At 55.3% G+C, this 26,207-nt stretch overlaps 2 protein-coding genes across 29 annotated transcripts in view; both read left to right on the plus strand.

The window, feature by feature from the left end:
- PLEC (plectin) overlaps positions 1-13,700 on the plus strand; it is an 83,330-nt gene extending 69,630 nt beyond the window's left edge. For all 28 annotated transcript variants that reach the window (XM_034419970.3, XM_034419987.3, XM_034419991.3 and 25 more), the window contains 4 exons: positions 362-3,742; positions 4,894-11,848; positions 12,356-12,481; positions 12,830-13,700. In XM_034419970.3, coding sequence (XP_034275861.2) covers positions 362-3,742; positions 4,894-11,220 — 9,708 coding nt within the window. In that variant the 3' untranslated portion in view covers positions 11,221-11,848; positions 12,356-12,481; positions 12,830-13,700. The remainder of the gene's footprint in view (positions 1-361; positions 3,743-4,893; positions 11,849-12,355; positions 12,482-12,829) is intronic.
- Positions 13,701-24,297: 10,597 nt separating this feature from the next.
- The window catches only part of LOC117666930 (microtubule-actin cross-linking factor 1, isoforms 6/7-like), a 52,195-nt gene continuing 50,285 nt past the window's right edge, over positions 24,298-26,207 (plus strand). The window contains exon 1 of the mRNA XM_087890778.1: positions 24,298-25,295. Within this exon, the coding sequence (XP_087746904.1) occupies positions 24,813-25,295 (483 nt within the window). The 5' untranslated portion in view covers positions 24,298-24,812. The remainder of the gene's footprint in view (positions 25,296-26,207) is intronic.

A 26,207-nucleotide genomic window follows, 5' to 3' on the forward strand; every position in this document is an offset into this window, starting at 1 on the left:
TTTGTGAAACAGCACCGTCCCCACGGTCGCTCTTGTAGTGTGGTCGCTGCCCTCACGTGACCCTAGGCTGGATCACCCCCAACCCCTAAGCTTTCGGACTCCCGGTCTCCTGGACGTTCCACTGCGTGGTGGCAGCGCATTGCGCATGGTGGAGGTGTGCTCTTGTGGCTCGTTGGTCTTGGGTTTGCTTGTCTCTGGCGTCCACCCGTCCGTTGGTGCTTCCATCCTCTTTCTCAGTATGTGGGTCTGCCTGCTTCCTTGCCTGCTGCCCCTTGCCCCCACCCCAAAGACTTGCCCTCCCATCTGCTCTTGTGATCTTTCTCTCTCTCCCCCTCCCCTCCTCTCTGCCCCCTCCCCATAGAAAGCAGCGGAGCAGCTGAAGGAGGCAGAGCGGAAGCGTTTGGCGGAGGTGGAGGCCCAGCTGCAGAAGCAGAGGCAGCTGGCCGAGGCCCACGCCAAGGCCAAGGCTCAGGCTGAGGAGGAAGCCAGGGAGCTGCAGCAGCGCATGCAGGAGGAGGTCAGCCGACGGCAAGAGGCAGCCGTGGACGCTGAGCAGCAGAAGCAGAACATCCAGGAGGAACTGCTGCAGATGAAGCTCAGCTCCGACAGGCAGATCCTGACCAAGCAGAAGTTGATCGAGGAAGTGGAGATCAGCCGCAGGAAAGTGGAAGAGGAAATCCATATCATCCGCTTGCAGCTGGAAGCCACGCAGAAGCAGAAGGCCGGGGCGGAAGGGGAGCTGCAGGCCCTGAGGGCCCGGGCGGAGGAAGCCGAGCGCCAGAAGAAAGCCGCCCAGGAGGAGGCTGAGCGCCTGCGCAGGCAGGTCAAGGATGAGGCCCAAAAGAAGCGGGAGGCAGAACAGCAGCTGCAGGAGAAGGTGCAGGCAGAGCAGCGAGCAGCGCAGGAGAAGCAGAAGGCCCTGGAGGACCTGCAGCAGCTCCGCGCACAGGCCGAGGAGGCTGAGCGCCAGATGAAGCAGGCGGAGCTGGAGAAGGAACGGCAGATCCAGGTCGCGCGTGAGGCAGCCCAGAAGAGCGCTGAGGCAGACCTGCAGAGCCGGCGCCTCTCCTTTGCTGAGAAGACGGCCCAGCTGGAGCTGACCCTGAAGCAGGAGCACGTCACCCTCACCTACCTCCAGGAGGAGGCTGAGCACCTGAGGACACAGCAGCTGGAAGCTGAACGGGCCAAGGAGGAGGCTGAGAAGGAGCTGGAAAAGTGGCAGCAGAAAGCCAATGAGGCACTCCGACTCCGACTGCAGGCGGAGGAGGTAGCACACAAGAAGTCCCTGGCTCAGGAGGAGGCAGAGAAGCAGAAGGAGGACGCCGAGCGCGAAGCCCGGAAGCGGACCAAGGCAGAGGAGTCAGCCCTGCGTCAGAAGGAGCTGGCCGAGGAGGAGCTGGAGAAGCAGCGGAAGCTGGCCGAGGGCACAGCCCAGCAGAAGTTCATGGCTGAGCAGGAACTGATCCGCCTGAAGTCAGAGATGGAGAACAGGGAGCAGCAGCGGCTGCTGCTGGAGGAAGAGTTCTTCCGCCTCAAGAGTGAGGTCAATGAGGCCGTCCATAAGCGTAGGGAGCTGGAGGAGGAGCTGGCCAAACTGCGGGCTGAAATGGAGCTCCTGCTGGAAAGCAAGGCCAGGACCGAGGAGGAGTCACGCTCTGCCAGCGAGAAGTCCAAGCAGATCTTGGAGGACGAAGCTGCCAAGTTGCGGGAGGTGGCGGAGGAAGCAGGTCGCCTGCGCGCCCTCTCTGAGGAAGCCAAGAGGCAACGGCAGCTGGCCGAGGAGGAGGCTGCTCGGCAGCGAGCAGAGGCTGAGCGGATCCTCAAAGAGAAACTGGCAGCCATCAACGAGGCATCACGCCTCAAGGCGGAAGCGGAAATTTCCCTGAAGGAGAAGGAGGCCGAAAACGAGCGGCTGAGGCGGCTAGCAGAGGACGAGGCTTACCAGCGGAGGGTCCTGGAGGAGCAGGCGGCCCAGCACAAGCACGACATCGAGGAGAAGATTGCACAGCTGAAGAAGTCCTCTGAGAGTGAGCTAGAGAGGCAGAAGACAGTCGTCAATGAAACCCTAAAGCAGCGGCGCATCATTGAGGAGGAAATTCGCATCCTCAAGATCAACTTTGAGAAAGCCTCTGTGGGCAAGACAGACCTGGAGCTGGAGCTCAGCAAGATCAGGCAGAGCTCAGAGGAGATTCAGCGGAGCAAAGAGCTAGCGGAGCAAGAAAGTGAGAAGCTGCGGCAGGTGGCCCTGGAAGAGGAGAACCGCCGCAAAGAGGCCGAAGCGAAGCTCCAGAAGACCCTGGCTGCTGAGCAGGAAGCTGCCAGGCAGCGCAAAGCTGCTCTGGAGGAGGTGCAGCGCCTGAAGGCCAAGGTGGAGGAAGCCAAGAAGCAGAAAGAGTTGGCGGAAAGCCAGTCAGAGAAGCAGATCCTGCTGGCCCAGGAGGCGGCCCAGAAGAAGATTGCGGCTGAAGAGGCCGCTCACCTGGCCCTGGTGCGTCAGAAGGAGCAGGAGTTGCTGCAGACCAGACAGCAGGAGCAGTCCATCCTGGACAGACTGAAGGAGGAGGCCGAGAAAGCTAAGAGAGCAGCTGAGGAAGCAGAGTTTGCCCGCCTCAAGGCAGAGCAAGAGGCCACCTTGTCCCGGCAACTGGTGGACGAGGCCGAGCGCATGAAGCAGCGAGCTGAGGAGGAGGCCCAAGTCAAAGCCAGGGCCCAGGAGGATGCGGAGAAGCTCCGCAAGGAGGCAGAGCTGGAGGCGGCCAGGCGAGCCCAGGCTGAACAGGCAGCCCTTAAGCAGAAGCAGGTGGCTGACACGGAGATGGAGAAGCACAAAAAGTTTGCAGAGCAGACACTGCGGCAAAAGGCCCAGGTGGAGCAGGAGCTGACCAAGGTCAAGCTGCGGCTAGAGGAGACGGACCATCAGAAGAGCCTCTTGGAGGAGGAGCAGCAGCGGCTGAAGGAGGAGGTGACAGAAGCCATGAAGCAGAAGGTCCAAGCAGAGGAGGAGCTGTTCAAGGTAAAGGTCCAAATGGAGGAGCTGATCAAATTGAAAATCCGCATTGAGGAGGAGAACAAGTTGCTCATCATGAAGGACAAGGACAACATGCAGAAGATCCTCACCGAGGAAGCCGAGAAGATGAAGCAGGTGGCGGAGGAAGCTGCCCGGCTGAGCGTGGAAGCCCAGGAGGCCGCCCGCATGCGCAAGCTGGCAGAAGAGGATCTGGCCCAACAGCGGGCGCTGGCGGAAAAGATCCTGAGAGAGAAGATGCAGGCAATCCAGGAAGCCACCCAGCTGAAGGCCGAGGCTGAGGTGCTGCAGAAGCAGAAGGACCTGGCTCAGGAGCATGCCCGGAAACTGCAGGAAGACAAGGAGCAGATCCGGCTGCGGCTGGAGGAGGAGACGGAGGGCTTCCAGAAGACACTGGAGGCCGAGCGTAAGCGGCAGCTGCAGATCACGGCTGAGGCCGAGCGGCTAAAGCTGCAAGTCACGGAGCTGAGCCTGGCCCAGGCGAAGGCAGAGGAAGAGGCCAGGCGGTTCAGGAAGCAGGCTGAAGAGATCAGCGGGAAGCTGCACCAGATGGAGCTGTCCACTCAAGAGAAGGTGACCCTGGTGCAGACCTTGGAGATCCAGAGGCAGCAAAGCGATCAAGACGCCAACAGGCTAAGGAAGGCTATTGCTGAGATGGAGATGGAGAAAGAGAAGCTGAAGCGGGAAGCCCAGCTGCTGCAGCAGAAGGCGGAAGAGGTACCTGCTCTGTTGTGGTTCCCCAGATACCCTCCCTCCCAGGTTGAGCAATGCCCATCAGCCCCAGCCAGTCGATTAGTCCACAGCCCCCTGGCTGAGGAGGCTTCAGGCAAGAGAGAGGGGTGCCACTCCACGGGGTGGATATGGTAGCAGTGCAGATGCAGTGGACCATGCTCCCCCGCCACTCCTGCCCCAAGAGCCTGCCCTACTCAAGAATCCAGGCTGTGTGTTTGTGTGAGCATCGACCGGTCTCACTCAATGGCTTGGGAGGGGAGGAAGGAGAGAAGGAGGAGGAGAGGTTCTTGATTCCCTGGTAGGGTTCAGAAGACGTTCCCTGCTGCTTGCAAGTCAGTACTGATGACCAAGTGTCCTCTGTTAGATGACTGTCATGGTAAGTTGTATTTTGGGAAGTGGCTGGTTGTGTACTCCCAAGCCAAGATGGCACATCAAGAAAGCAAAGGAGAACATTAGGTGAACTGATTTTGTGTGCTGTTGAAATAGAGCGTGCAAACCACAGAGGCTCTTCTGGAGTCACCCTGTTCCAACAACTGCTTCTTACTCTTTCTGTCAAAGTCTGTTTGAAAGTCTGGGAATGGCAACTGAGAAGAGGGAGGGCGGGAGGGAAGGCAGCTGAGGGGATGGAGTGTTGCCCCATCAACAGGCAATGTCTTCCTGGGATTGGTCTGGGGAGGATCCCACGGGACCTTTTGGGAGGGTTCCTAGGGGAGGACTTCCAAAGATCTCTGCCACAAGTGGGCAAAAATGACAGAGCTCTCTTTCAGGTGTGGAGGGTGACCCCACGCAGGCGGCAGCAACTGGCCCAGTAAGGGTGGTTGTGCAAAGACATAAGAGGGATTTCTTGTTCTGAGACTTCAAACAGAAGTGGTTCTATGAATTGGCCATGGATGGACTTGGAGACAAGTCGCCCAACCAACTCCTCATTTCACCAGTTTTCTCCTCTGGGAAAGCTCCTTTCAGACTCAGTCCATAGAGAGTCCCTCTGATGCCGAAGGAACAGGGCAGTGTTTTATAAAATGAGACGAAAACAGCCCTATCTTCTGTTTCTGTGACCGCTGCCTTTTAGATGACACCCCCCCCCTTTCTCCTCCTTTACCCTCTGGCTGATGCACTTTGTTTTCTTCCCAATCCAGATGCAGACTGCTCAGAAAGAGCAGCTCCGCCAGGAGACGCAGTTGCTTCAGCAGACCTTCCTGTCTGAGAAGGACGTCCTTCTGCAGAAGGAGAGATTTGTGGAGGAGGAAAAGGCCAAGCTGGAGAGCCTCTTCCAGGAGGAGGTCAAGAAAGCTCAAAGCCTGAAGGCTGAGCAGGAACATCAGCAGAAGCAGATGGAGCAGGAGAAGGAGGAGCTGGAAGCCACCCTCAGGGATGCCCAGGAAAAGCAGGCTGAAGCAGAGAAGAGTGTCCGTCGCAAGCAGGAGGAGCTCCAGCAGTTGGAGAAGCAGCGTCAGCAGCAGGAGAAGCTTCTAGCTGAGGAAAACCAAAAGCTCCGGGAGAAACTGAGGCAGCTGCAGGAGGAGCAACAGGCTACCCTTGCTCAAACCCGAGAAATCATGATCCAGACCGATGACCTTCCTCAGGAGGCAGCCGTGTCTGCAGTAACGGCTCTGCCTAACGGTCAAGACATGCTTGACGGTGTCTCTCAAAACGGTGAACCTGAGTTGGCGTTTGATGGCATCCGACAGAAGGTTCCTGCCAAGAAGCTGGCAGAGGCTGGCATCCTGAGCCCAGAAACCTGGGAGAATCTGGTGCACGGGAGAGTGTCCGTGCAGGAGCTATCCCAGATGCAGGAGATCAGGAAGTACCTGCAAGGCAGCAGCAGTAGCATCGCGGGGCTCCTGATCAAGCCCACCAATGAGAAGATGAGCATCTACCAGGCCATGAAGCAGCAGCTCCTCAGCCCAGGCACGGCCCTCATCCTGCTGGAAGCGCAGGCAGCTTCCGGCTTCATGATAGACCCCCTGAGGAACAAGAGGATGTCTGTCAGTGAGGCAGTAAAGGAAGGCGTGGTTGGGCCTGAGCTGCACAATAAATTGCTGTCTGCAGAGCGGGCGGTAACTGGATACAAGGATCCCTACACAGGTGAAAAGATCTCCCTCTTCCAGGCAATGACCAAAGACCTTATTGTTAAAGACCACGGGATTCGGCTCCTGGAGGCCCAGATTGCCACTGGCGGCATCATCGACCCTGTCAACAGCCACCGCCTACCTGTGGACATCGCATTCAAGCGAGGCTATTTTGATCAGGAGATGCAACGGGTCCTCTTGGACCCCACAGATGACACCAAGGGCTTCTTTGATCCCAATACCCAGGAGAACTTGACTTACCTGCAGCTGATGGAAAGGTGTGTGACTGACCCCGAGACCGGGCTAATATTCCTGTCACTGTCAGACAAAGCAGCCAGAGGACAGGAACTGGTCTGTACCGATCAAGAGGCCAAGGACGTGTTCAGGAAAGCCACCGTCTCTCCTCCCTTTGGCAGATTCCAGGGAAAGACCGTGACCATCTGGGAGATCATCAACTCCGAGTATTTCACTGAGGAGCAGAAGCGGGAGCTCCTGCGTCAGTACAAGACTGGAAAGATCACTGTGGAGAAGATAATTAAGATCATAATTACTGTTGTTGAAGAGAGTGAGAAAAAAAGCCAACTCTGCTTTGAAGGCCTCCGGGCTGCAGTGCCGGCAGCCAAGTTGCTGGAGAGCAAAATCCTCAACAAAGAACTCTACAATCAGTTGCACCAAGGCAAGAAGACAGTGAAGGAGGTCACCAATATGGATGCCATTAAAAGATACCTGGAAGGTACTGGCACCATTGCGGGCATCTTGGTAGAGTCAACAGGCCAAAAGTTACTTCTTGCAGATGCAATGAAAAGAAACCTGTTGAAACCCGAGGCGGCCCTGATCCTTCTGGAGGCCCAGGCTGGAACTGGGCATGTCATTGACCCCGTGAGGAATGAAAAGCTTCCTGTGGATGAAGCGGTCCGAGCAGGAATGGTGGGGCCTGAGCTTCACGAGAAGCTGCTCTCTGCAGAGAGAGCTGTAATCGGCTATAAGGATCCGTACATGGGGCAGGTGGTCTCCGTTTTCCAAGCGCTGAAGAAAGATCTCATCCCTAAGGACACCGGGCTCCGGCTCTTAGATGCTCAGCTTGCCACTGGAGGCATCATTGATCCTGTGCACAGCCATCGCCTCCCACTCGAAGTTGCCTGCAAACAGGGCTATTTCAGCAAAGAAATGAACAAGGCCTTGTCTGATCCGGCCAACGAGGTCAAGCTGTACTATGACCCCAATGCCCAAGAAAACCTCACTTATGCTCAGCTGCTGCAGAGGTGCCAAGTGGATAAGCAGACAGGCCTCCACCTGCTGTGCCTTTCAGACGAGGCCATACAGCGTCATCAGGAGGAGCTCTACTCGGATAGTGCTATCAAAGAATCCTTTGATAAGGCCACCGTTGAAGTTCCTGCCGGCAGCCAAAAGGGCAAGACAGTGACAGTCTGGGAGCTGATCCACTCAGAATATTTCACTGAAGAGCAGCAGAGAGAGCTGATACGGCAGTTCAAGACTGGCAGAGTCACCATTGAGAAGGTCATTAAGATAATTATCACAATTATTGAAGAGAGCGAGACCAAGAAACAAGAAAAGTTGACCTTCAGTGGCCTGCGAGCACCAGTGCCTGCTAGCGAACTGCTTGAGTCCAAGGTCATCAGCAAGCAGCAGTTCGAACAGCTCGAGTCAGGAAAGAAGGCAGTGAAGGACATTGCCGAAGTGGATGTGGTGAAGAGATACCTGAAAGGGAGCGACTGCATTGCCGGAATCTATGTCGAAAAAAGCAAGGAGAAGCTGAACATCTACCAGGCGCTGAGGAAGAATCTGCTCCTGCCCAGCACAGCAACTGTCCTGCTGGAGGCCCAGGCAGCCACTGGGTTTATGGTGGACGCAATAAGGAACCAGAGGTTGCACGTCAACGAAGCGGTGAAAGCTGGCCTTGTGGGACCAGAGCTACACGAAAAGCTGCTCTCTGCTGAGAAGGCCGTCACTGGCTACAGAGACCCTTATTCTGGAAATACCATCTCCATCTTTGAGGCTATGAAAAAGGGGCTGATTGTCAGGGAGCATGCTGTCCGCCTGCTGGAGGCCCAGATTGCCACAGGAGGCATTATTGACCCCGTGCACAGCCACCGTGTTCCTGTGGAAGTGGCCTACAAGCGAGGCTACTTGGATGAAGAGATCAACCAAACTCTCTCAGATCCCTCAGATGATACCCGGGGCTTCATTGACCCCAACACCCAGGAGAATATTACCTACTTGCAGCTGAAAGAGAGATGCATTGAGGACCCGGAGACTGGCCTTTGTCTCCTGCCTTTGAAGCAGCCCGAACGGCCAGCGGTGGTGGAGAGAACTCAAGTGTACACGGAGGCAGAAACCAAGAAGATGTTTGAAGAAACCCAAATTGACATTCCAACAGGAGAGCTTGCTGGCTCCTCCATGTCCCTCTGGGAAATTATGAACTCAAATCTCCTCCCTGAAGAGCAACGTAAAAAATTGATGGAAGAGTTCCGTTTAGGCAACCTAACGAAGGAACGCATGATCATCATCATCATTGAGATTATAGAGAAAACCGAGATTGTCCGCCAGCAAGACGTCACCTCCTATGATTACATTAGGCGCCGCATCACTGCTGAAGACCTCTACGAGGCCAGGATCATCTCTCTGGAGATATTTAATGCACTGAAGCAGGGCTCCAAGACCATCCAAGAGATTCTGGAGATCGAGACCACCTGGAAATACCTCTATGGCACTGGCTGTATTGCTGGCATCTACATTCCCTCCAGCAAGCAGAAGCTCAGCATCTACCAGGCCCTCAAAAAGGGACTGATTAGCCACGAAGTTGCTCGGTCCTTGCTGGAAGCCCAGGCTGCCACTGGCTTCATTATTGACTCTATGAAGAACGACAGACTTACAGTAGATGAGGCAGTGAGGAAAGGGCTGGTGGGCCCAGAAATGCATGATCGACTTCTATCTGCCGAAAGAGCTGTGACAGGCTACCGAGATCCTTACAGCGAGCAGAAAATCTCTCTCTTCCAAGCCATGAAGAAGGACCTCATCCCATCTGAAGAAGCCCTCAGATTGCTAGATGCCCAGTTGGCCACAGGAGGAATTATAGACCCATACCTGGGCTTTCACTTGCCCTTAGAAATTGCCTACCAACGTGGTTACTTCAATCGAGAGACCTTTGACAGACTTTCTGAGCCCAGTGAGATCCGCAGCTACACAGACCCCTCCACAGATGAAAAGCTCAGCTACGCTCAGATCCTCAAGCGATGTAAGAAGGATGAGAATACAGGCTGCCTCCTGCTATCCCTCTGCGACACTCGGAAGCTGACTTTCAGGGGGCTGAGGAAGCAAATCACAGTGGAGGAGTTGGTACGATCAAAAGTCATGGATGAAGCCACTGCCCAGCGACTCCAGGAAGGCCTAACCTCAGTGGAAGAGGTCTCTAAAAAGTTGCAGCAGTTCTTAGAGGGCACCAGCTGTATTGCTGGAGTCTACATGGACTCAACCAAGGAAAGGTTGTCTGTATATCAAGCCATGAAGAAAGGCATTCTCCGGCCAGGGACAGCTTTTGAGTTGCTGGAGGCCCAGGCGGCCACCGGCTATGTCATTGACCCCATCAAGGGTCTCAAGCTAACTGTGGAGGAGGCAGTGCGCATGGGCATTGTAGGCCCAGAGTTCAAAGATAAGTTGATTTCAGCTGAGCGGGCAGTGATAGGTTACAAGGACCCTTACTCTGGCAAGATAATATCCCTTTTCCAAGCCATGAAGAAAGGGTTGATCCTGAAAGATCATGGGATCCGATTGCTAGAAGCTCAAATTGCTACAGGAGGCATTATTGATCCCGAGGAGAGCCATCGCTTGCCGGTAGAAGTGGCATACAAGAGGGGCCTTTTTGACGAGGAAATGAATGAAATCCTCCTGGACCCAAGTGATGACACCAAGGGGTTCTTTGACCCAAACACCGAGGAAAACCTGACTTATCTGCAACTGATGGAAAGGTGTATCACTGACCCCGAGACTGGGCTGTGCCTCCTGCCTCTGAAAGAGAAGAAGCGGGAAAGGAAGACCTCCTCCAAATCCTCTGTCCGCAAGCGCAGGGTGGTGATTGTGGACCCAGAGACCGGAAAGGAAATGTCCGTGTATGAAGCCTATCGCAAAGGCCTCATTGACCACCAGACCTACCTGGAGCTCTCGGAACAAGAGTGTGAGTGGGAGGAAATCACCATCTCCTCCTCTGATGGAGTGGTCAAGTCCATGATCATTGACCGGAGGTCAGGGCGGCAGTACGACATAGATGACGCCCTGGCCAAAGGCCTGATAGACCAGTCTGCCCTGGACCAGTATCGCTCAGGGACCTTGTCCATTACGGAGTTTGCAGACATGTTGTCTGGCAATGTAAGTGGATTCCGATCCAGGTCTTCCTCCGTGGGCTCCTCCTCTTCCTATTCCGTAAGTCCTGCTCATGCCAGACCCCAGCTGACCTCTTGGAGCGATCCCACTGAAGAGACTGGCCCGATTGCTGGCATCTTGGACACAGATACCCTGGAAAAAGTATCCATTACGGAAGCCATGCGCCGTAACCTTGTGGATAACATTACAGGCCAGAGGCTGCTGGAGGCCCAGGCCTGCACAGGTGGGATCATCGACCCGGGTTCAGGGGAGAAATTCCCTGTTGCAGATGCTGTTAATAAGAGCCTGGTGGACAAGATCATGGTAGACAGAATCAACCTTGCTCAAAAGGCTTTCTACGGCTTTGAGGATCCAAGGACCAAGACCAAGATGTCTGCTGCCCAAGCCTTAAAGAAGGGCTGGCTGTACTATGAGGCCGGCCAGCGGTTCCTGGAAGTCCAGTATCTGACCGGTGGGCTGATTGAGCCGGAGGTGCCTGGACGGGTCTCGCTCGATGAGGCCTTGCAGAAGAACACCGTCGATGCACGCACTGCCCAGAAACTTCGGGACGTCAACACTTACTCCAAGTACTTGACCTGTCCCAAAACCAAGCTGAAGATCTCCTACAAGGACGCGATGGACAGGAGCATGATTGAAGAAGGGACGGGCCTCCGTCTCCTGGAAGCCTCCTCGCAATCTAGCAAAGGCTATTACAGTCCTTACAATGTCAGCGGCTCTGGTTCCACCTCTGGCTCCCGGTCAGGTTCACGAACAGGTTCCAGATCAGGCTCCAGGCGAGGAAGTTTTGATGCCACTGGCTCCGGCTTCTCCGTCTCCTTCTCTTCCTCCTCCTACAGTTCGTCAAGTTATGGGCGCAGATATGCACCAGGCCCCACCAGCAGCAGCACAGATGCAGCTGACCTCCGTGGCACCCTGGCCCATCCAGAGGGGAACTATGAGTGGAAAGGAAATTGTCCCCCTCTTGAACTGCCTGGAAAACAGCTGCCTGTAGCCTAAAGGGCCCTCCCTGCCCCATCTCCCTCCCTTCCCCTCACCCTTCCCAAGCTGAGATAACATGGCCTTCCTTTCGCTCTGCATGTGATCAAGCTACCGGCTAATTCTACCAATATTTTTATTACTACTACTGTTGCTCTTTTTTAAAACACAGAGTTCCCTTCCAAAGCAGTGCCTAAACTTTAACCAAAAAGACTACACTAATATATTAATATATATGATGGTTCTGACAGTATTTGTATATTGAGAGAGAGAGAGAGAATGCAGGCGCATCAGTGCTTCCCATGCTGCTTCATGCCCCCTGGAACCTGCTCCTTTCCTCCCCACCCTGCCCTCACCCATGCCAGGCTACTGTCACAGTTTGGCACCAACCCTTTCAGCCATCCTCTTCTTCACTCATCCTTACTGTGGTGCCTCCAGATCACCTGCCTATGCAAAGGCTGCCTGTGCCTCCATGAAGATTGGCTGGCGGGAGCGTCTCCCACATATCTGCCCTCCTGGCTCCCTCCACCGTGCCCTCGGCTGCTCTCTTCGCTGGCCTTCCACCAAGGGACAGGCACGGGACTCTCCTGGGCATTGCTCCACCGACCTCGCTGGCTGCCCTCCACACCTGGGCGACTGCATTTGGACCGTAAGTGCAGGGACCCTGCTGCGCTGCTGCTGCCCCTCGGAGGAGCCCACCGCTGCTGCTCCTCTGCTGCCTCTCCTCCACGGCTGCCTCTCACGCTGCCTGGCTCTGCAGACCCTGACCCTCCTCTGCGCTCCACTCTACTGCTCTGTCTCCTGGGAAGCTTAGCAGGGTGTGGGGTACTGCATGCGGCTGGCAGTCTTGGCTGGGAAGCGCCAGGGGCCTGACTGGCCTTGTGGGTGGTTGGGAGCACAGTTTAAGGGGGCAGCCTTCAGGCCCATCTCTCTGGGGTACTGCCCCTGCAGGGGGATGGCTGTAAGATCCAGGAGGTGTGGCTCTCTGCTTTCAGGAGGGGGAGTATGCTCCTGTGTGGCATTCTACCATGATGGCATGCATCTGGGGAGGGTCTTTTGATAAGGAAGCGGCTTGATGAAAGCTATTGACCCTTCCCCCCAGATTTTGCTCCCCCTCACCCGGCTGCTCATTCATAGCGTCTGCTCTTTCTCTCAGACTGTTTCTTCTAGGCCTGCCAAAGAAGACCCCTTGATCCTGCGGGAACTCCTCGGCTGGTTCTCCGGAGCTAGCAAATCCAACATCAGCCACCCGGGAGATCCGCATCAGTCGGCTCCTCAAGAGGTAACTGGGGACCCAGGGCCCCTCCTGGACTCCCCCCCCCCCGTGTTCTATTTCTGGTGAGCTGGAGGTGAAACACTGAAGGTTGTGAGGCTAGGAAGGAGGCCTTGCTGCAGGTGGTCGCACCTGCCCAGTGTCCCACCACTTACCAGGTTCCGGCCTGCTGCTTGTCTGTGCTTCTTCCTTTCCGGCCTCCCGGGAGGAGGAGATGGAGAAGGGCAGCAGCTGGAGGGGGATGTCTGCGGAGTGAGGGCAGCTGTCATCCCCACCCCCACTTGGTTTGATAGCATCATCTCATTTGTGGTTTCTTCTGTCTCATCCCATCCTGTTTCTTTCTTGACTTTGTTTTAGTGTTGCTGGATGTCATCCCAAGTCCTTCCTGGCTGCCGTGGATCTCGTGCCCCGGGTTGAGCCTCCCGCCACTTCCCTTTGCAGCCCACCAGCGCGGACTAGTTAGCAGTGGCCAAGAGAGGGCAGCTCCCTAAGGCTGACCCTTCCACCCATCACCAGCGAGCCAGCCGCTCCTCTGCTCCTTGGGTGGGGCGATTCTCCACCCTGGAGTCCCAGGACTGTCTTGGCAAGGCTTGCCTGCCTGCCGGGCCTGGCTAGCAACCATCCTTGTGCTGTCAGCAGGAGGCTGGCCTGGAAAGGCTGCAGTGGCCACGCTGAGAGCAGCCCCTGCCTGTCTTTGCCACACACACACACACCCAGCAGCCTCCAGCCCACCCACCATCTCAGGGAGCCTGCATTGCCTGGTCTCTGCAGCCAGAGGTCCCTCTCGAGGCAGAGCTGTGCCAACCGAGAGGGAGCGTTTTCACCCAGAGCCAGGGCCCTCCGTGCACAGGCGTCTCCCGCCCCGCCCCTTGCCCCCCCCCCGTTCCCCCATTCAGGTGGAAAAGGCAGCCCCTCCCCCCAGCCTCCTCCTCCAACAGCTTCTCATTTGCGTCTGGATCCAGCCATCCCATCCCTGGCATTTGTCTCTCATCCTCATTGCCAGCTGCCGTTTTGTTTTTGCATGCTGTGTTTACTTGGGGAAGCCCCTGTCCATTTCTTCTCCCCTGTGCCCAGGGCTCACCTTGTTCCAGATTAGACTTTCCAGGTTCCTCTCGAGTGGGTGGGGGCAGGAAAACACTACACCCCGATTGTAAATAGCTTGAAGTGTTTGTAAAAGCCTGCAGTAGAGCCCCTCGGCTGGGAGAGCAGTAAAGGCGATTCAATGAAATGGCTTTGTGTGCTTTGTTCCCCTCCCACTTCCTGGCCCTCTCTTGGCCCTGAGCCAGCAGCAGAGGGTGGAACATTCAAAGTTGTGCAATGGAGCAGTTCCTGCAATGTGACCTGGGACGGCGAGCGTGTTTGCACCCTTTTCAGGCAGAACATTTTAAACTGGCATGAGATCCTAGGCCTCTGGCCTCACACACACACCCCAAGTCCTTGAAAAGTGCCCCTTGGCTGCCAACAGAGGCTTTCTGGGCACAGCTTCCTAAGGGAAGGGTCGCTTGGGGGTCTCGCTGCTGGGAAAAGCAGGGTCCGGCCTCTTGTGCTCTGCAATTCCCAGCCCTCTGCATCCCCTCCCCTGCCCCCTTTTTATGGCTCTCAGGCTTTTCAGAAGCCTCTCTTAGTGGCAGCAAAGGGGGGAGGGGGAGCCCCAAGGAAGAGAAAAGACTCGGGTGGACAAGGATGAATGGGCTGTTTCTGAGTGAGCACAAGGGAGGGGGCACCAATCTCTTTGCAGGAGGCCGGAGGGGGAGGGGGCAACTCTTGCCACAACTTTGACGGGGCTTAAATAGCTACAAGGTGCGCTGAGTCTTGCAGGTTGCTTGAAGGTACTCTAAGAAATGCTGTTGTTACCTGTCACCTGGACAAAGCGCTTCCTTCTCAAAGGCCCAGACTGCGAGTGGCAGCAGCTTTGGGTTGGGTGGGACGTGTTTAGCCAAGTTAGTGCACGACCGTCATGGCTGCATTAGTTTCTTTCTGTTTGCGTGTGGGTGGGGTGGGGGTGGCGGCTTAGCCAACAGCTAGGCAAACTCAGATTGTTGATTCATGGCCAACATCCAGTGACTCTGTTCCACAACCTGTGTTGCGTCTAACCAGTCTTAGGAAAGGAAGGGCGTCCCTCTTTCCCGGGAGCCCTGCTGCCAATGCAGCACTCCTCGTGAAGTCGCCCTTTCCCAGCCAGGTGGATGCTGTTGGTTGGGCTCTGTCCTAAGAAGGCTGAAGTTCTGGAAATGAAGCAAAAAAAGAAGAGTGTTTTTAAAACCTGGAGGAGGGCGCGCTTAGACGCCTGACTCTGTTTCTGGGAGAGGGAGATACCTGCACAGAACAGCTTCAACTCAGGGATATTGCTGGCCTTCCCTGTGTGACCTTCCTGCGTCAGACTCTTCCCCCCACAGCATTTCTATGGGGTTAATGTGAGGAGTTTAGCCATTCCTTGGTTGTGTGAATTGGATGCTGTGGGTCATTGGGTGCATGGCCCAGTTTCTCTTGAGCTTCAGTTGGTGGACAGAGGCCCCAACCTTTGCTGGTACAGCTCAGAAGTCATAGTTCCTTCAAGGATGGCAAGCCCTTTTGACCCAGAGACCGCAAAGCAGGTCCTTACGCTGAATGCGGTGTTCGCCCTCCGCCAAACGTCACACTTTCCTTTCAGGCCAGAAGGTCCTATGTTGAGCTCCTCTATCCACAGAACATTCTCCCTTCTAGCTTATCCAGATGGCCTTTTACAAACTCTATATGGGCAGCCATGTTCTTCTTGGAGACTAGTGGCTTTCTGCTTGTGCTCTTGTTCAAGAGTCTCTTGAGGGGATCTTGGGAATGCTGACTTTTGCCAATGCAAGAGAGACCTTGACTTGCTTGGAGGTTACTCGAGTCCTTGAGATCTGGAGGACTGCTCTGGGAGTGACACTGGTTGGTTGGTTGGTTGGTGGAGCACTCCCGGGAATTGGCTCATTTGCACATGATCTGCCTAACAGCCAGCTGGTGAATTCCAAACTTTTTGGAAACCGTTTGGTAACATTTTCCATCCTGATGAGCGTCATCAAATGCTTTTGGAAGTCCTCAGAAATCTCCTGTTAGAGATACTCCCGCATACCTCCATCCTGAGGATCAGACTTTTGGAATACCCGGAATTTAAAGAATTTTGCTCTTTAAATAAAGCAGGACCTCCCACACTCACTGATTAGCTTCTCACTGATGGAAAACTTGGCTCTAATTCCCCCTTCAAATGAACTGATCATCCTGGGGGTTCACATACTTTTGCCACACACAAATATGTAGCTTTGGATTATTTTTCTCACTAAATGAACCAGAATAATGCTTTTGATTTATTTTGTTTAATTTGCTTCTCTATCTATTTTTACCTTGTACCTATGTAGAAATGCTGAAAATCCAAAAGTGTTCACAAACTTAGAAGCACCACTATAGTTCTTAGGGGCTTTCAGGACACACCTGCTCACACGTGTGTCCTGCTCCTGGCTGAGAGGTCCAAAGGAGTCAGGGTTTAAAGGAAGGACCTTCTCTCCCCCTCCCCCCATTTGCCAAGCAGCTCCTACGTGCTGTTGGAGAGGAGGGCGCAGGGCCGGGTTCAGAAACCACCGTGTGGGCATCCTTCAGCAAGGAAGAGGGACAACTGGACCTCCAAGGTCCCTTCCAACTCAAGTTATTCTGTATTCTGTAAGGGCTGGTGAGAAGCGCTCTGCAGAAAACATCTTGGGAGATTGTCAATCACCCAGGTCATGGTAATCCCAAAGGTGCTTTTGAAAAGGCAAAATGAGGGCCACTCATCAATGCATGAGCTGCCACATTCTGGTCTTCAAGGGCAGCCCCATGTGGAGATTATCACAGTAATCCAGACGAGAAGCGACTGAGGCCTGAGTGACCGTGAGCAAGGCCTGAGCCCAGCAGGATCCCCCTTCCCCCAATTGTGGTTCAGCTCAGTCCAGGGGAATGCCACTCATCCAGAGCCAAAGATGAAAATCAAAGATGATTTAAGCCAAAGACGGGTTAAATATGAGCCAGCAGTGTGCAGTGGCAGCCAAAAAAGTCAATGCAATCCTAAATTGCATTAACAGAGGGATACAATCAAGATCAAGTGAGGTACTAATACCACTCTATAAAGCCCTAGTAAGACCACACCTAGAGTCCTGCATCCAGTTTTGGTCACCACACTATAAAAAAGATGTTGAGACTCTAGAAAAAGAGAAGAGAAGAGCAACCAGGTTGATTAGGGGACTGGAGACTAAAACATGAAGAATGGTTGCAGGAACTGGGCATGGCTAGTCTAGTGAAGAGAAGGACCAGGGGAGACATGATAGCCGTCTTCCAATATTTGAGGGGCTACCACAGAGAGGAAGGGGTCAAGCTATTTTCCAAGGCACCTGAAGGCTAGACAAGGAATAATGGATGGCAACTGACCAAGGAGAGATTCAAACTAGAAATAAGGAGAAATTTTCTGACAGAACAATCAACCAATAGAACAGAAGTTGCCTTCGGAAGTTGTTGGAGCTTCATCCCTGGAAGCTTTCAAGAAGAGATTGGACTGCCATTTGTCAGAAATGGTGTAGGGTCTCCTGCTTGGGTGGGGGGTTGGACTAGATGATCTACAAGGCCCCTTCTGACTCTTAATCTGCAATGAAGCATCACCAGGGCCTGGGTGGATGGGTGAATCAAAATCCCACAGTCTTGCCAGGACCGAGTTGGAGCCGGCCCCTCCCCAGCCAAACCTTCACAAACTCCAGGCTCTCAGCCAGCACCACCAGGGCCTCCCCTCTCCAGCTGGGGAGGAGATACTCAAGTGGGATTCATGGCACACGATGAATACCAGGCCTCACCGGACAGTTCCAAGGGTCTCTCATTGGAAAGGAGAGGCCAGAGGCTCGAGCCCCAAGACACCCTATCTTGCATGGCCCCGGGGCCTGACCCTGCCCTCCTACCAACTCTGGTCATGGAGGAAGGAGAACACAGGGCCTCCCCCTTCCTACCCCGAAGCTGGCCCAGAAGGACCTCGTGCTGGATGGTAGCAAAAGCCACTGAGAGGGCAACCATTCCCAACCCTCCAGACGGTCAGCCCCACTTCAGTGCTGTGACTGGCCTGAACCCAGACTGAGAAGGGTCCGGATAACTGGCTTCATCCAGGACCCTCTGGAGCCATGCACCAACCACCTTCCCTAAAAGGGGATCAAGGGTAGAGACTGGACAAACTTTCTCCACTACTGCAGGGTCCAAGGACGGACTCTTAATCTCTGCTTGGACCTGATCAAGGCCACCTCCCAGGAGGGACCGAGCTGGCAGCCACGAGGACCCTGCCCACTTCCTCAATTTATTTATTTATTGGTTCGATTTATATGCCGCCCTCAAGAGCAACAAGGTCCCCCATCACCTCCAAGAGTCCAACTCCAAGTGAGGTCGAGCAATTTTATCCAGCAGATGCCGAGAACATTCCTCTCAGCAGCCCTGCAAGGGCTCTCCAGCTCCTCCTTACCCAGGAAGGTCTTGAAGGACCTCTCATCTGGCGAGGAGGCAGAGGCAGGAAGTGTGTGTGTGTGGGGGGGAATCAAACCACTTGGCCAATCTTCACCCCACTTTAGTGACAGACACCTTTGGGGGACAAGGGTGTGGGCTCTCACCTATTCAGCTGGAAATTCTGGCCAAAGGACACCTCTTGACTCAGCAAGGGAGGTGGCTGGAGCACCTGGGCCATGTGATACTTTGTGCTGCAAATGAAGCCGCATAAAGGAGTTTTCCTAGGCTACCAGGGATGGTGGCCAGAGCAGTGCTGGGTTAGCAGCCTCACCCTGCAGGTTTTTCCCTTGCTGGCTTGCTCATTCTCACGTGCAGTGATAGGAGAGCCAGCCAGGGTGTGAATGCAGCCCTGTTTTCCATTGGATTCCACTAAACGAGCGCAGCTCCTGATCTGCAGAAAACCTCTGATAAATACAGCAATACCAACAGCAGTCAAAGCGCTGAAAAGTCTTCCTTCAGGATTTGGCTTCAGTCACGTTGGCTCTGAAGAGAAACATTTAGGAGAAGAGCAAAGTCCAACAGGTGTCTGTTATTTCCATGAGCTGAAATTCATCAGGCTTCTGCAAATGTATCAGAGCTCTCTTTTCAATGAGAGTCAGCAAAATAATGCGAACAATGGGTCAGGCAGCATCAAACCAGGATGGCTGAGTCAATGTTCTCCCTTCTGACCCTGGCATTCTGCATTTGTATGGGGGGGGGGGTTCCTGCTTGGTCAGAGAGCTGGACTAGAGCAGTGCTTCTCAACTGTGGCAATGTGGACTTCAACTCCCAGAATTCCCCAGCCAACCTGACATTCTAGGACTCACATTATGAGATGCCACCTCCTCAAGGAGGGTCCTGCTCCCTGGCCCATGCTCTGGTGGGCTTGACTTCTGCTGCTTGCCAGGCCTTCCCTCTGTCCATACATGTGGCATGTATTTTTTCCCCCGCAGACACTTTTCCTTGTGTATCCTACTGACCTTGGGGGTTTGACCCTGGCCACATCAGCTTCAGAGACAGACCAGAGGTATGAAAGGAGCTTGCTGAGATCACCCGGATGCTGCCAGACCCTTCTTTTGGTATTCTGATTCAGGTGACTCTGAGGATACAGATAAATCTCCAAGTGGCCTCAACCTTCATTAGCGGCCAGAAGATTGCAAAGAATATAAATCCTTCCATTCCCCACCCACCAGAACTTAAGAAGCTTCCTGGATGAGAAATGAAATGTTTTCAAATTAAAAAAACAAGGAAGTCCAGTTGCCTTTTGGAAAACACACCTCTGGGGTATAGCCACCCATCTTTCAAGATTCAAGAGGCATAGCCCACCTAGGTCTCCCCAAAATCTGAGGAAGAAGAGCCCCTCTTCTCAGGCAGGGCTGTCTTGAAGGCCACCACCAAGCATCCTTCCCCTAGGCGTTGTGCCTCCGGCAATCAGGTTGCACCCCTTTTATCCATCTGACTCTGGCCGCTGTCCTGGCTGCAATGTTGGGGCATGTGGTCCACCCTGCATCTGAGGTCTTCGCTGGGCAATGGGAGCAAAGACCCTCCCCTGCATTCCTGAAGTCACCGCTTGACATGCATGGCCAGGTTTGTGTGGAGCCTTTGGAGGACAAGCCTCCAAGGACAGGAGGAGTAACAATGCCTGGCTTTCCTTGCTCAGGTAGGGAGGCAGAGCCAGGATCCTGATCCAACAGCAATCTTTTTTTTTCCCCTGGGAGCGCCAGGAAGAGCTGTGGAAAGCGGCAGGTAGTTGTCAGAACATGGGGACTATGATGCTGGGCCAACCCCAGCCAGCCACACCTGTTGGCAAAGCAGAGGTTGAGTGGTGGCCAGCCCTGCAGTGGGACACAGCCAGAGCGGGCAAAGGTGGGCCCGTGGTGCGGAGCCAAAATCCCACCCTGGAGGAAGCCAGGCTGTGGCTGCCTGCCCACCTGTACCGGCCCCTGGACTTCTGATCTGGCATGGAAGATTTAGGTTGCTTTTGCTTATGGAAACTCCTGTCCTGCCAATACTTCCCTGTGGAAGTAGGAGCAGAAGGAAGGCTGTGGCCATGGCATGGCAGAGAGACTGCTCACCCTGCGTCGCTGGGTGGATGTTGCAGAAGAGAGGCTGCCCAATTGGCTGGAGCAAGACTCTGCTCCTGAGCAGACGAGATGCCATGGCTTCCTGCTCTGCCCAAGAACAGCTTCAGCGCTACCTGGACTTTGCCTTCCCTCTAGCCCTTTCCCACAGATGTCTCCAGATGCTGGGCAGGTCTAGTTATAGGAGCAGAACATGCTCTGTGTGGTTGGTAGGTCTAGTCCTATGAAGGTCAGAACATGCAACCATGGCCTTCCCTGTTGACCCTCCGTGGAAGCGAAGTCGGATCTGAAGAAGCTGGATAAGATGATACTGGTGTTTTTGTATTTTGTATTTGAAAAAGACTCTTGAGAAGAGGGTGCAAAGCCAAGGAAAAAACGGGCAGATCATCAGACCAATTGCGTCGTTTGAGACACCAATGACCAGGCTCAATTTTGGATACATTATGTGAAGATCTCTCTCTCTCTAGAAAAGGCTGTGACCTCTGGAAAGGAAGGAGAGGATGACCAGCAGCAAGGGAGATGGACTCAGTTACCCTGGAGATGGGTGCTGCATTGGAAGACCTCAAAGGTACCGACCAGTACGCTCCCATAGAGAGCGGCTTCTCAGGGTGCCGTCGGCCAAACAGCTCCCCCCTGGGAGAGCCTTCTCTGTGGAGGCACCTACCATCTGGAACGAGCTCCCCCCGGAGATACAGAGGATCCCGGATCTGCGAGCGTTTCGTCGTGCTCTCAAAACATTTTTATTTCAGCAGGCTGGCCTGGCCTAACTCTCCCTTTTAAATTTTTAAATCGTTTAATCTGTTTTACAAATTGGGTGTTTTAAATTTATTTTTGGCCAAAATATTTAATAATTTTAATGGACTTTTAATGTTTATATTATCTGTATTTTATCTTGGCTGTTCACCACCCTGAGTCCCCCGGGAGTAGGGCGGTATAGAAATTTAATAAATAAATAAATAAATAAATAAATAAATAAATAAATAAATAAATAAATAAATAAATAAATAAGGTCAGAGACCATGGGTTATAGAAAAACTCTGTCTGTGTGGTTGCTAGGAATAAACAATGACTCGATGGAACATAATCATTTCCTCAATGACTCAGCCTGAAAGATCACGCCTGCCTTGGGCTGCCTTTGCGGTGATGCTTAGATCACCCTAATGTCACTCAACTCCCTGCCTTCCCTCCACAGGGACAACAACAGATTTTGTTGTTTGTGACAACAAAGATTTTGCTTCCTGAATTCATTTGGGTATATTTTATAGATTCTGGGCTGCTAATCACAAAAATAACTTGTAATTTATCATGTACGATTTTATAGAAATCTGTTTTTACAGCATGGCAATGTACACCTTTCAGTACCTGCTGACTATCTGCCCCTAGGAAAGAAACATACAAAACCTGGAATTGTTGTTGAGGCACATTCCCTACACCAAGCATCATTGGAGTATCTCTGGAGATCTGGCTCTGCTACTCGGAATGCAGCTCGGATACATAGTTACATATAGAAATTGGATAGTCGTGCAAGAGAATTGCCTTACATTAGAAAAAAATGGCCATGCACTGTTTTGTGTGTGCAAAGTTTGCCATTTGATCTGTGCAGAATCCAGGAAGGCTTAGTTGGCAGATGATGGCATACAGCATCTGAGAGGAAGGGCATGCGACGCCACCTCCAATCACGTGTGTGCCCTGGCTGAGGCTCATGCTGGAGCTGTGCGTGGAGCCAAGAGGGCAAATTAGACATCCAGACTTGGTGCAGGGTCCGGTTCCCATGTTGGGCTAATTGTCTTGCTGTTCTGGTTGGTTGTGAGCATCTGCTTTGGAATGGGTGGGGGCCCATATACAAGGGTGGAGCTGAGAAAGTGCAGGAGTGCACAGACTGTGCCACTCATGCCATCCTTCCAAGGGAGACGGACATATGAGCAGGCAACGGTTGCTGGAAAGCGTCCTGAGCAGAGAAGCCTAGAAGCAGGTGGACCCCAAGGGGCTGGGCCAGGCTGAAGCCCCCTCTGGACTTGAGGTTTCTTCATGGGAGGCCGATGGAGCTGCCTTTAGGGTGGCCCTTTCCTGTCATCAGGAGTGCTGGTGGCTGAAGGGTGCAGCTCAGAGGGCATGAAACCCAACCTTCTGCTGGCCTTGTTTGGGGACTCCCCCCCTCACCATTGGTTGGTTTGTGCATTGTAGGAAGAAGGTGGGCAATGCTATTGGTGGGGCTCCTGGGTAGATTCAGTGCAGATGCAGCCTGAGGCCATTCTTTCTAAGCCTGGCATCCGATAGGATACGTTGCTGGGGAATCCAGGGAGAGAATGTAGAGGAATGTGGTGCTGAGAGCAGCTTCTCAGTCCCTCCGTATCACCCACCACCATCTTCACAAGGGCGACTTTCTCTCCTTTGTCTGCTGTGCCCGAGGCCTTGCCAGCCTCTCCTTCTGCCCTGCTGAGGCATTTGCCGTAGGGGAGGTTTTGCCCACAAACTCATTTACTTTGTGGGCAAAAGCACCCCAGAATTACAGAATAAGGGACCTTGGAGATCATCTAGTCCAACCCCCCGCACATGGGAGGAGATCCTATACCATTTGGATAAATGGTTGTCCAGTCTCTTCTTGAAAACCTCCACTGATGGAGCACCTACAACTTCTGGAGGCAACAGGTTAATTGTTCTTACAGTCAGGAAGTTTCTCCTTAGTTCTAGGTTGCTTCTTTCCTTAATTAGTTTCCATCCGTTGCTTGTTGTTCTGCCTTCAGGTGCTTTGGAGAACAGGTTGACCCCCTCTTCTTTGTGGCAGCCCCTCAAATATTGGAAGACTGCTATCATGTCCCCTCTAGTCCTTCTCTTCATTAGGCTAGACATACCTACAGTAGTTCCTCCAGGCCCCAGAGACATCCAGTGCTATGTTGCGGTACATCCCCTAGGCCTAGGGGTGTCTGTGCAGTGCTTTTTCATGGGTTTGGGGGATCTGTACTTGTGCATTATCCTGGGACACATTGGGGAGTCCATGGCTGGGTATCTGGTTCCTGGCCTTTGTCTTAAAGTCTGAAGGAGTGGGGAAATGTTTCAAGATTCCCAGACGGTTATTTTATGTTGTGTGGGCTCAGCATAAGAAAAAGGACAAGCTTTGCTGGGTGTGGCAGGATAGGCTGACAATGTTTGGGGGAGTTCTGCTGCCTTGGGGGGCTTTCCAGGGGGCAGCATCCAGAAGGGGGGTCTTCAGACTGCAAACTGCCTGTTGCCTTGTGAGGACCTGTCTTGGGGCGGGGGAATTGGCAATGCTGCCAGGGACCGCAGCCGGCCGGCCAGGGGCTTCCTTCTTCCCAGGTATTTGTGCCCAGCCCGCTTAGCGCGGGGGTCAAAGCCGGACTCAGACGAAGCAGGCGCCCTTCCCCCGCAGGCCTCGACTGTGCCCAGCGCTGCTCCGGGGCGCTCCGGCTCGCCTGTCGGGGGAGCGAGGCGCGGGGGACGCCGGCCGTCGGCGGCTGACCTCCGGGTTGCGGCAGGTCCCCGAGAGGAGCTGCTGAATCGTTGCCGCCGCCCGGCGAGGAGAAAGGGGCGACCTCGCCTTCCTGGCTTCGGCTCCATGACCTTCGCGGGCCGGGCAGCGTCGGGGCGCGCACCTACGGAGCTCCGCTGGCCTCAGGCCCCGGGGCTGCCGAGGGCCTTGCCGGGGCCGGAGGACAGTGGCGCTGCCTGGAGAGCCGTCGCGGCTGCGGGCCTTGGTGGTCCAGGCGCCCGCCCCCCGCCTGCGTGCTTGGGAGCCCCGTGGTGTTTCCCCAGCGACGGCACTGAGGCGTTAGCGCAGGCGGCGGCTCGTCTTCGTGAGCTGAGGTCAGGCGAGGGGAGGGGAGGGCAGCGGGTCCCTCGCCCCCTCCTCCGCGCAACCTGCTGCTGGCGAGCCTGGGGGCCGCGGCCGAGAGTCTCGCCCGAGGGGCGGGGCGGCCGCTGCAAATCGGCTCTGCGCCCGTCGCCCCTTCGGGTGGGGGTCTCTCGGCCGGGCGAGACCGCCGCGGGGATGCCCTGAGGTGCAGCTGAGGCGGCGGAGCGGGCGGGGCAGCTGCTCCTTGAGCAACGGACGCCGAGCCGCCGAGGGGGAGTGCCGGCCGGTCTCCGCGCCTCGCCAAGAAGGTAAGGCGAGCGCCGGCCGGGCCCACGCGCTCCCCCCCCCCGCTCCAGCCATCTCCCGAGAAGTTCGCGGGAAGTGGCGGCGAGCGGAGCTGAGCAGGGAGGAGCCGCCGGTGCAACAAGCGGCGAGGAGGGCTGGGCGGGGAGGCGCGGCCGATTGTCTTGTTCACGCCGCCCGCTTCGCTCGTGGGGCGGATGGGCTGGAAGCCGCCGCCGCCCAGCAAAGAAGCGCGAGTGAGCGGAGGCGGGGCGGGGACAGCGCAGGCTTTGGGCGGCCGGGGGCTCAGCCTATTGTGCGGCCGGGCCTCGTGGTGGTGGGCTTCGCTGCCCGACCCGGCTGCGGGCTTCGCGTCGCCCGTCCTGGCGCTTCCCCTTCAATAAGTCGCCTTTTCCTAAGCAGGTGCGGGCCCAGCCAGGCGCTCAGCTGGGACTCGAAGCCTCCCGAGCAAAGCAGACGGTGGAAGCCGCGCGGGGCTCTTCCCTGCTTGAGCAGCCATGAGCCCCTATGGCCTGGAGCAAGGAAAGCGCCGGCCGGGCTCCAGCCTGCCCGGTTCCGCCCCTGAGAGGCTGGTGGCGGCTGCGGCTGCTCCTCTGGTTCCGAGGGGGGTCTGAGAGGCAGCCCGGCGCCTTCCTGCCCGCTGGCCATGGGCAGCTCTATCAGCAGGCCCAGCTGCCTGGGGGAGAAAAGCCCCAGACCCGAAGACTTCTTGAAGGAGCCCTGCTTGGCCGCCCTGAACAAGGAGGAGGATGGCGCAGGGTCCCCAGAGAAGGCTTGCCTCAGCCCACGGATGGTCGAGAATGGCTGGAACGTGGCCCTGGAGGGGGCTGCAAAGAGCTGCCCCTTCCCCAAGCAAAACAATCTGGACATTAAGCTGCGGAATTGCTGCCCCCTCCGAACTCAGCAGGAGGGAGCCGTGGCCCCCTGGACCTCGCCTGAGAGCTTGGGGGCCAGCTGGGGCTGGAAGCTGCACTCCACCAGGGAGGTGACAGAAGTGACGGAGGTGACGGAGACAGTGGTGACCGAGATCGTGGAAGTGACCGAGTACCCCGATGGGGACAAGAGCCGAGAGGCCTCCGTGACCAGGATGGTGAAGGTGCTGGCTAATGTCCGAGAAGCCCTGCCCCAGGTCAATAGGCACCATGCCCGCAACTTCACCCCTTCTTCCCCGGCCCTGGCACTCTGGGGAGGGGGCTGTGGGGCAGTCCTTTGGCTATGTGCTGTGCCCACCCTTCCCATTTGCTGCCAGACTGGCTTGCAGCCAAGATAAGGTGGCTGTACACAGCTGGGGTGGCCACGACCACTAAGTGGCTCATTTATTCAGAGAGGCCTCTGAAGCAGGGCCAGAAGCCCCTGGCAAGGAACCCCCCAAGACCCAGGTATCTGCTGTCCCTTCCAAGAAGGCAGGGGCTGGATTGCAAGCAGGCTGGCAGGCTGCTGGACATGGTCCCCTCCCCTGGCCAAGTCCTGCCCTCCCTCCTCTTGCTCCAGCAAGAGGGGCCCCGCCCCCATCTAGTCCAAAGCAAGGAGAGAAAGGTTTGCTTTGGGAGCAGAGAACTCTGCCCGGTGGCCGAGGGTCAGACCATGGAATTGGGTGGCACCTTCAGAGCAGAAGAGGGGCGTCTTGCCAACCTGTGTGGAGGAAGTTCTGGGGATGCCTCTTCCTCCTCCCACAGGGTTGGTGATGCCAACTGCTACCAGGTGGGGAGCTGGGCTGGGGTTCTAGAAGGAGGCTCCTGTCCACCTTGGCCCTGGTCCTACCTTCCTCAGTGTGTGTGTAGTCAGCCCTTGGGTGCATTGGGGGGGCCCAGCCACTGGTTCTGTACCTCCCCCCCTTCTGCCATGTGCTTTGGAGTTAGGAGCCTGGAGGGGTTCCTTGTGGGGATCCCGTCAGTGGCCATGTTTGGACCATAGGCTGGTCAAGAACAGAGTAAGGTAGCCCTAAATAACCCCCAGCATGGCTTTTGGGCTCCAACCAGCCCCTCAGCTCTGACTGGAGAACCAGACACCATCCCCAACCACATCAGAGTGTTCTGCAAAG

Source organism: Pantherophis guttatus, chromosome 3 (genome assembly GCF_059756535.1).
Source record: "Pantherophis guttatus breed Tessera chromosome 3, ASM5975653v1, whole genome shotgun sequence".
In the NCBI taxonomy this organism is placed as follows: domain Eukaryota; kingdom Metazoa; phylum Chordata; class Lepidosauria; order Squamata; family Colubridae; genus Pantherophis; species Pantherophis guttatus.